Genomic DNA, 10,511 nt, shown 5'->3' with positions numbered 1-10,511 from the left:
ATATACTAATTTCATTGTAGTTTTGGTCTTTTTCAAATCTAATATCATATTTCAAAGTGGTGGATGTAACTGCTCAAAATGTGTCAACATTCTAGTTATTCGTTCTATTAGTCATCCCCAACCCTATACATGAAATTATGCATACAAATGGCACACAGACTATATATTTACAATAAGAGAGAGAACATGTTAAAGGCCCAGTGCAGTAAAAAGTGATTTTCCTGTTTTATATTTCCACAGTTTTGGTGTGAGAGCAGTTTGAAAAGACAGTGTGAAATATCAGCCTGTTTGGTGGGATAGACTTTTGGCCTGACTGGTGAATAGACCAATAAGAAAGAATTCCAAACTTCTCCGCAAATAACAGCTAGCTTTCAGTTCTCCCCTCTCCACTTCCAGACAGTCCTAGCGAAATTCTTGCTTGAGAAATTGCTCTTTGCCAAGAAGCTATTCATATTTTTCGACAATTTTAATTCAAAACAATCACAGTAAGAAAATGTGATATTGAGATAAAAACAACTGCACTGGACCTTTAAGTGCTTTCCACTCTTTATGATGCTCAAACCATTTCAAATAACTTGTCTGTCCATGGTGAGGGTGAGACCGAGGCACACATGGCATTAAGATCTCATGATAAGTCTTTAATTCAGTAAGTCACAACAATATAGAATTGCACAGCATCTTCACATTGTCCCAGAAAGGGCTTGCACAAACTGTCAGTCAGTCTTTACAGCTGCCCTGTATATACAAATAATTAAAAGCCTTTGAAAAGTAAAATACAGTCATTATAAATAGAAGAAATAAAATGTACAAACTTGATTTATTTTTAGTTCCCAAGGTTTATGTCCCTAATATGTTCCCTTATATACAAGATGAGTTTTATTCACTAGTGCTTTTTATTAATTTATTTCCCTTCGGAAAATACATTTCCCTCTGTCCCTCTGTTCACGTCTTGATAAGGCCCTCTAGAAAGTCTTTCTCCACCATCTCCTCAATGTTCTGCCGTGCCCGACTCCAGAACACTTTTTGGCTCTCCAGCTTTCCCTCCTTGTTGGGGAAGGAGGGCCCAGAGTGGCTGGGGGCGGCATTGCGGCTGCTGGCCTTACTATTGAACACCTGGCTGAGCAGGTTGAAGAAAGGGAGGAGCTGCTCCATACTGCGGATCACGTAGAGCGTCAGGGTGAGGTGGCCCGGTTCCCAGGACAGAGTACGCAGGGAACAGTCCTCCTCTGGGTTCTTCTATGGGAAGGAATGGATGGAAACAGATGACAGCAGAATGAGCAAAAAGATGTGACTTTATATAGCTATGACTACACATATTAAACTCAACAAAAAAAGAAACGTCCTTTTTTCAGGACCCTGTCTTTCAAAGATAATTCGTAAAAATCCTAATAACTTCACAGATCTTCATTATAAAAGGTTTAACTTCTCTAGGGTAGGGGGCAGCATTCGGAATTTTGGATGAAAAGCATGCCCAAATTAAACGGCCTGCTACTCGGGCCCAGAAGATATGATATGTACACAACTGGTAGATTTGGATAGAAAACGCTCTAAAGTTTCCAAAACTGTTAAAATAGTGTCAGAGTATAACATAACTGATTTGGCAGGTGAAAACCTGAGAAAAATCCATTCAGGAAGTCGTTTTTTTTGTTGGTTTTGTAGTTTTCTATTCAATGCCATTACAGTATCCATTTACTTAGGACTCAAATTGCAGTTCCTATGCCTTCCACTAGATGTCAACAGTCTTTAGAAATTGTTTCAGGCTTGTATTCTGATAAATGAGAGAGTAAGACCAGTCTGAATGAGTGGACCCTACCGTGTCACAGAGCTTTTTCATGTGCAATCCCGAGAGAGTGCCTTTCTTGTTTACCTTTTATATTGACAAACTTATTGTCCGGTTGAAATATTATGGATCATTTAGGCTAAAAACAACCTGAGGCTTGAATATAAACATCGTTTGACATGTTTCTATGAACTTTACAGATACAATTTGGATTTTTTTGTCTGCCTGTTTTGACTGCGTTTGAGCCTGTGGATTACTGAAGAAAACACATGAACAAAACTGAGGTTTTTGGATATAAAGAGACTTTATCGAACAAAAGGAACATTTATTGAGTAAATGAATGTCTTCTGAGTGCCGCCATATGAAGATCATCAAAAGTAAGGGATTCATTTTATCAGCGCTACAGGGAGACAGGACGGACAGCTGATCGACCTCACAGTGGTAAACCACGTGTAATAACACCTGCAGAGGATCGGTACATCTGAACATCACACCTGCGGAACAGGTACAGGATGGCAACAACTGCCCAAGTTACTCCAGGAACGAACAATCCCTACATCAGTGCTCAGACTGTCCACAATAGGCTGAGAGAGGCTGGACTGAGGGCTTGTAGGCCTGTTGTAAGGCAGGTCCTCACCAGACATCACTGGCAACAACGTCGCCTATGGACACAAACCCACCGTCGCTCGTCCAGACAGGACTGAAAAAAAGTGCACTTCACTGACGAGCCGCGGTTTTGTCTCACCAAGGGTGATGGTCGGATTCGAGTTTATCGTCGAAGGAATGAGCGTTACACCGAGGCCTGTACTCTGGAGTGGGATCAATTTGGACGTGGAGGGTCCGTCATGGTCTGGGTCGGTGTGTCACAACATCATCAGACTGCCTGCAATGACAACAAGCTCAATCTCAACGTGCGTTACAGGCAAGACACCTCCTCCCTCATGTGGTACCCTTCCTGCAGGCTCATCCTGACATGACCCTCCAGCATGACAATGCCATCAGCCATACTGCTCGTTCTGTGCATGATGTCCTGCAAGACAGGAATGTCAGTGTTCTGCCATGTCCAGCGAAGAGCCCGGATCTCAATCCCATTGAGCACGTCTGGGAACTGCTGGATCGGAGGGTGAGGGCTAGGGCCATTCCCCCCCAGAAATGTCAGAGAACTTGCAGATGCCTTAGTGGAAGAGTGGGGTAACATCTCACAGCAATAACTGGCAAATCTGGTGCAGTCCATGAGGAGGTGATGCACTGCAGTACTTAATGCAGCTGGTGGCCACACCAGATACCGACTGTTACTTTTGATTTTGTCCCCCCCTTTCTTCAGGGACACATAATTCAATTTTTGTTAGTCACATGTTTGTGGAACTTGTTCAGTTTATGTCTCAGTTGTTAAATCTTATGTTCATACAAATATTTACACGTTAAGTTTGCTGAAAATAAACCCAGTTGACAGTGAGAGGACAGTTGAAGTCGGAAGTTTACATACACCTTATTAGCCAAATACATTTAAAACTCAGTTTTTAACAATTCCTAGTAAAAATTCCCTGTCTTAGGTCAGTTAGGATCACCACTTTATTTTAAGAATGTGAAATGTCAGAATAAGAGAGAGAATGATTTATTTCAGCTTTGATTTCTTTCATCACATTCCCAATGGGTCAGAAGTTCACATACACTCAATTAGTATTTGGTAGCATTGCCTTTAAATTGTTTAACTTGGGACAAACGTTTCGAGTAGCCTTCCACAAGAATCTCACAATAAGTTAGGTGAATTTTGGCCCATTCTTCCTGACAGAGCTGGTGTAACTGAGTCAGGTTTGTAGGCCTCCTTGCTCACACACACATTTTCAGTTCTGCCCACAAATGTTCTATAAGATTGAGGTCAGGGCATTGTGATGGCCACTCCAATACCTTGACTTTGTTGTCCTTAGGCCATTTTGCCACAACTTTGAAAGTATGCTTGGGGTCATTGTCCATTTGGAAGACCCATTTGCGACCAAGCTTTAATGATGTCTTGAGATGTTGCTACAGTATATCCAGAATTTTCAAACATCATGATGCCATCTATTTTGTGAAGTGCACCAGTCCCTCCTGCAGCAAAACACCGCAACAACATGATGCTGCCACCCCTGTGGTTCACGGTTGGGATGGTCTTGCAATCATCCCCATTATTCCTCCAAACGTAACGATGGTCATTTTGGCCAAACAGTTCCATTTTTGTTTCATCAGACCAGAGGACAGTTCTCCAAAAATTGTGTTTATACTGTTTGTATTTACGTACTATTGTTTGTACAGATGAACGTGGTATGTTGTGTGTTTGGAAATTGCTCCATAGGATTAACCAGACTTGTGGAGGTCTACAATTTTCTTTCCTGAGGTCTTGGATGATTTCTTTTGATTTTCCCATGACATCAAGCAAAGAGGCACTGAGTTTGAAGGTAGGCCTTGAAATACATCCACAGGTACACCTCCAATTGACTCAAATTATGTCAATTAGCCTATCAGAGGCTTCTAAAGCCATGACATGATTTTCTGGAAAGGCACAGACAATTTAGTGTGTCAACTTCTGACCCACTGGAATTGTGATACAGTGAATTATAAGTGAAATAATCTGTTTGTAAACAATTGTTGGACAAATTACTTGTGTCATGCACAAAGTAGACGTCCAAACCGACTTGCCAATACTATAGTTTGTTAACAAGAAATTTGTGGAGTGGTTAAAAAACGAGTTTTAATGACTCCAACCTAAGTGTATGTAAACTTCCGACTTCAACTTTATGTGCTTTGTTGGTGTGCCATTATCTGACTTGATTGTCTGCCAGAATTTTTTTATTTTTCAAATAAGCAGCTGACATTTACATTTCTCAAGTTCCATTTTTGTTGTCACGTGGGGAAAGCGCCCTAGCACTCTGATTGGCTCAAGGGTGTGAAGTTATCCCTGACGCTCATCCAAGATTCTACATGTTGAATCGTGAAAGACTGCCTCACTCTTGACCACCGGCAGGTGTCCCCTGGAACACACCGCGGGGACTGCAGCTGATGTTCACCCACTGATGGCCTTCGGAAAAGATTTTCAGGCTGCTACACTATTGGCCTTAGGGGTACACTAAGTTGTCCCAAATGTCAGTAATAGCTAAAGTTACCAAGGTCATTGTGATTGGTCACTTTTGCTAATGTGGGTCTATGTCTAGCCTTGCATTAATGTTGCTCTGAAGGTAGACCAGAGCAGTTACCTTGGCTCGTTTCCTCAGCAGCTTGGCTAGTCGGACAACGTAGGGTTTGAACTCTCTCTGGTGGGTCCCCTGACGTCTCACCTCCAGGCCCGAGTCATCAGATGCCTCGGGGATAAAGGCCCAGCGGTACCTAAGAAAGAACACAACCAATGCCCAAACTTTACACACACACACAATCCTTTTCACACTTCTGAGCAAAAAACACACAATGTATGACAGAAAGGACAAAGTGACAGGAAAATATAGGAGCCATCACTGAATGATTTCGTTCAGTACGAAACGTGTGAAAAGGCTTGAGGAACTCACTGGGTAAAAGTGATGCGACATACTTTCATGTGTTCTGAAACACAATCTGTGCTTAAACCTTTTATAACCTTCCAAACACAAATCTAAAGGAGAGAGTGCAGTGTGCATTACAGTCTTCAGATGAATGTACTGCATGCGAGTGTATGAACCCAGGCAGGAGTAGTGGGTTAGTACACACATCTGGAACTGGGGCAGGCTCTCGGAGGGCAGTGCCAGGGCCAGGTCCAGCAGTTTGCAGGCAGACAGGTAGAGGTTGAGCCAGCGCTGGCTGTTGTAGGAGGTGGAGAAACCGTTCCCTCCAGAGTAGGTGGTCTCCAGGCCAGCCACCGATGGACCCGACGTCCTACAGGTCAAACCCAGATGGAAACATGACCAACGCATACACACAGCATAGACTCAGACGGAACGGACCAGTTTCCTGGACACATTAAACCTAGCCCTGGATTCAAATGCAATTTCTGTCAAACGGAGAATCTCCATTGAACATGCGTCTAAATTCAGGTCGACTCTTAATCTGTGTCCAGGAAACCAGCCCTACAGGTTGAAGATACACATTGGCAGTGGAAGTTTCCCCACCATACAATCTAAAGCGCGTTGAGCACGTGAAACTCAATAAATCCAATCCATCATCATCATGGCACATCCTTTCTATGGCAGGAAAAACACACATTCTCTCACTGTCATGTATTAATCAATGTCCACTCCCATTTGGTGGATTGACAGTTACCTTGACATGTCCTCATCTGCAGTAAGCTCCTGCTCCATGAGTAAAAAGACCTGAACCTGAGAGGGAGGGAATACATAGGTAAGTAAATAGGAAAAAAGCCACACACTGTTAGGATTATATATAACGATCTATTACCTTGGTCGACGATCTATAGTACAATAGTTCGAGACAAAGGGGATGATCGCCACAACTCAGTAATCGACAACAGTTGGGCTTTTTTATCCAATCAAGACACCCATTACTTCACTTAAAAAGCCGACATTATCTCTTGGAAATTCTATCAAAATATTTATAAACAGCGGGACAAACTAACGCAGAGGTGTTTGAGGCTTGGCGTAGGCCTTCATCAGGCTGCCCATCGGCAGGTGGCGCTTGTGTCTGTGTGTGACTAAGTGCGGTGTGTGTTCTGTAGCGTGCTCTAGCTCTCTCTCACCAGTTCAGTGATCATGGTGGGCCACAGTGAGGTGAGGTGTTGAGGAGACATGCGCAGCAGTAGAACTCTGAAGAACAGGAACACTTGTGCATGGAGGATGGGCACCTGTGGCAGACGCAGACTCTCCACCAGCCGCTCTGATGGGGGAAACACACTCACTCATGTAAGTTAATACGCCATCCGCTGTGTGTGTGTGTGTAAATATTTGAAAACAGAAGGATGTGTGTGTTTGTGTCTTAGTAGTGTGCGTGCGTGCCTGTCTGCATGTGCGTGTTTACCCTGTATGTCAGGTAGGTATTTCTGGTACTGGTCCACCTCGCTGCTGTAGATGGTGAAGGCCAGGCGTTTGAGCAGCATGGCTCTCTGCTCCAGCTCTGCGTCTCGGTTAGAGAACAGATTCAGAGAGCTGCTCTGAGCCACCGCCACACGAGCTGCAGACACACACACATGCCTTAACTACTATACTATAACAGTTATAATATAAAGTCGACCCATATATTTACCTGTAAACCTCACATACAACTATATACAGAAATTCTAATTTAGAAGAATCAGGCTACTAATTATACTTACTCATAAGATCTCTAAACGTGGTCTTGTCGTGGGTCATAAGATGATCAATGATGGCTCTCCAACTGGAAAATGCAGGAGAGGATGTCAGATAAAATCCTATTCTATGAAGCACATATAACAAGAATACACAAACCCCTGTCCCCTACCCCACACACACACTCAACAATTCTCAACTCACTGGCTGACACAGGAAGAATCCATCTGGAAAAAGGTGTGGTCCATGAAGAGGTCGAAGGCTTCTTTCTTCCAGGCCCGCCGGGTGTACTGGTACCCACTCAGGCTGCTCAGCAGCTGGATACACGCCCGGTAGCTGGGGGCGTTGTGGGCACTGCCAAGGAAGAGGGCACAGAGACACAGTGCACATTAGAGATAGGACCCAGACATGACCAGACCAGGAAATACTGTGCCCCAGTCATACAGCGTGGGAGTGGTTCCTAGGCAGATCTCATGGGCATGTTATTTAGTGTAACTGAGGAGCCGGGAGAGCTCAAGGCTCTAGCGGAGGAGTGTAGTGTATTGGCTGGTCCATCCCTACCTGTGGTTGCGGAGGTAGGGCACGACATAGTGCATAATGTTCACCAGTAGAGGGATCACCCTCTCTTTCTCGTCACTGTAGAACACCATGTCTAGGAGATGGGCCAGCACCTGACAACACACAACCGCTACTCTCAATACTCGGCACTGTTCAGATAGGATACATGGCAACAGCGTGCTACCCTAAAAAGTACTATAAAACCTAGCACATTGCGATATTGCTTTAAAGATACATCCGTGCACTACAGCAGACATAAAGCGACCAATAAACACTCACGCACCGCCATAAGTAAACAGGTCACATGAGAGTGACATAAGGAAGAGAGGGAGGGCTGTTTATAACACTAAAGCAAGAGAGGCACAGTCAGTGGCTCCGGTTTATATTTGGCTTCAACAGCGACTGTGTCCAGAGAAGGATTTATTGCTTTGCTAATAGTGATTGAGGTTGGGCCTGGGGAGGGAGAGCTGATCGTAAATCAGCTGAGTGCGAGTCGACTGTGCGTGAGTCCTAATAGCAGAAGCAAGGCTGTTGGTAGCCGTGAGTGGAGAGGACGCACGGACACACCCCGACAGACAAGGCTGCCAGACAGAGCAGAGCGCTTGGTGTTTTACCTCTGCTAGCAGTGTGAGGGCGTGAACGCTGTACACAGATGGAGTGAAGCTGGACGCCTCCATCACTGTGAGCATTAGATCTGAAACACACACACGCCATTAGTGACACATCATACGCAGCACAGACACACATGCAGACGCACGCTGTACGTGAGCACAATCAAACGTCCACACTAACATAACCTACCATTTTGAATGCATTCCCAATACATCGGGTCATTCTAAGTGGTATGATAGTGTGGATATTGAAACACAGCCATACATTCAGTCACACAAGAAACACCTCTGAAATCGGCACATTCCTGATTAAGGGTGTGTTCATTAGGGGCCAAACGGAAGAAAACGGACTGAAACAGGGAGGGACTTCCCTGGACTTGTCCAATAAGAATTTGGTGCCCCAATGAACATGAAGCTGACGTATTGTACACAACTAGCACAGACAGCCAGGGTCCTCTCATCGCTCCTACCCTCTACGTCTTGCTCCAGGCTGGTCCCGTCCACCACGATCTGTGGCGACGCCTTGACCTCCAGGTTCCTCCTCAGCCAGGTGGTCTGCTCCAGAGAGGAGCCTGCGATGGTTCCGATGGCCTCCACCACCTTGTGGGTCACATCCTGCACACACACACACGGACACAGACAGTGAATAATCATACTGGCTTCATTACAATACTGCCATACCACTTAAGTAAAACGCATGCCCAATACATTGCTTCAATCCAATTGGTATGCTGGGGTAAATAGTGGAACGGAACTCTTGAATTGAATTTATTTGGGTAAAAACATGTTCAGCAATGTACATTGTATTCCCAGAAGATAGCACATACAAGTATTATTCAAAACCCTTGATTCCGAAGTGGTCCTCGATGGGACTTACCTCGATGAATATTATCTTATATTTTCTTGGAGATAAGAATTGTGAATTATGTCATCTTTAAGATAAAATAATAAATAGTGAATCCTTTTGCATGGGACTGAGGCTTACTTGCAGCTCCCGCTGGTCCTTCTTGCTCTCCAGGTTCGGGTTCTTGAGGATGAACTCATTCAGAACTCTGGGGAAGAGACAGATGGATAGGTTAGTCTGGTGGCTGAGTATGTACAGCGTAGATAAGGGGACGGGAGTGATGTTGGAAGTGAGAGAGGGCAGAGTCTCAGAGTGTTGTAAAGCGCAGTTATAGTAAGTAATCGCAGAGCTCTCCCCCTTTGTGGTTGTAGCTTCCAAACAACAGGCTCACAACGTCACGTTGGATATCCGCGTATCCAGCAGTGTCAACGATAGCTTGCAAGATTCTCTCTCCCTCCTCCGATTAGCTAATTCGAGCCCTGAATGCTGATTGGCTGACAGCTGTGGTATATCAGGTGCTCTAATTACTTTAGTAAGCAGATTATAATAGTAATAAGGCACCTGGGGATTTGTGGTATATGGCCAATATACCACGGCTAAGGGGTGTGTCCAGGCACTCCGCGTTGCGTTGCGCGTAAGAACACCCCTTAGCCGTGGTATATTGGCCATATACCACACCTCCTCGGGCCTTATTGCTTAAATGTATCCTTGGGTCTTCTTCCCCTTATTGAAATTGACTGGTCTTCGGTAGCTTGATCACTAGAGGTAGTGCCTGGTATAATTTATATTTATTTTATTTAACTAGGCAAGTCAGTTAAGAACAAATTCTTATTTACAATGACTGCCTACCCCGGCCAAACTGGGCCAATTGTGTGGCGCCCTATGGGACTCCCAATCACGGCCGGATGTGATACAGCCTGGATTCAAACCAAGGACAGTAGTGATGCCTCTTGCACTGAGATGCAGTGCCTTAGACCGCTGCGCCACCCCGGGAGCTGGTGTGTGTGTATGGTCTAACCCCAGTATGAGGAACTGTCCAGGAGCAGGCAGCCCCAGCTGTACCGAGTCCTTCAGTAGGGCCAGCAGAGACGGCCAACTGTCCACCAGACCGGACACAGGGATCCTACATAGACCGACAAGCAGGATACAGTCAAACAATGTTCTAATGATGGGTCAAGTACTAATTTAAGTCCGATAACTTTATAAACAATTTAGTAACAATACAGAACTCAATGAATTGGACTATCGAAGTAAAGAAATTCAGGTGTTTTATCTGAAATTAAATCAATTGTATTCTACATGCTCAACACACTTGAGGTACAAAAATGTCAAACTAAACTTGACATCACATGAACTAAACTACAAAAGAGGGAAAACTCAAACTAATTGATTGTTTTAAGACTCACGTGGATTTTCATTGCCAACATCTCATATATTTGCTACCTATGCTCAACACACTTGACAGACAGGTGGAG

The 10,511-nt window shown here is 44.5% G+C and overlaps 1 protein-coding gene across 4 annotated transcripts in view; it reads right to left on the bottom strand.

The window, feature by feature from the left end:
- Positions 1–617: 617 nt before the first annotated feature.
- The window catches only part of dop1a (DOP1 leucine zipper like protein A), a 37,297-nt gene continuing 27,403 nt past the window's right edge, over positions 618–10,511 (bottom strand). For 2 of the 4 annotated variants that reach the window (XM_031792379.1, XM_031792375.1), the window contains 13 exons: positions 10,055–10,159; positions 9,178–9,244; positions 8,663–8,807; positions 8,196–8,275; positions 7,585–7,694; positions 7,228–7,377; positions 7,050–7,111; positions 6,755–6,907; positions 6,477–6,613; positions 6,044–6,099; positions 5,495–5,659; positions 5,011–5,140; positions 624–1,236 (listed from right to left, as the gene is read on the bottom strand). In XM_031792379.1, coding sequence (XP_031648239.1) covers positions 943–1,236; positions 5,011–5,140; positions 5,495–5,659; positions 6,044–6,099; positions 6,477–6,613; positions 6,755–6,907; positions 7,050–7,111; positions 7,228–7,377; positions 7,585–7,694; positions 8,196–8,275; positions 8,663–8,807; positions 9,178–9,244; positions 10,055–10,159 — 1,654 coding nt within the window. In that variant the 3' untranslated portion in view covers positions 624–942. Of the gene's footprint in view, positions 1,237–5,010; positions 5,141–5,494; positions 5,660–6,043; positions 6,100–6,476; positions 6,614–6,754; positions 6,908–7,049; positions 7,112–7,227; positions 7,378–7,584; positions 7,695–8,195; positions 8,276–8,662; positions 8,808–9,177; positions 9,245–10,054; positions 10,160–10,511 lie in introns of those variants that run through there. The other 2 variants (XM_031792371.1, XR_004203448.1) reach the window with 2 other exon arrangements.

This window comes from Oncorhynchus kisutch, linkage group LG2, assembly GCF_002021735.2.
Source record: "Oncorhynchus kisutch isolate 150728-3 linkage group LG2, Okis_V2, whole genome shotgun sequence".
Taxonomy (NCBI): Eukaryota; Metazoa; Chordata; class Actinopteri; order Salmoniformes; family Salmonidae; genus Oncorhynchus; species Oncorhynchus kisutch.
This window is presented reverse-complemented; position numbering and strand designations above follow the sequence as displayed.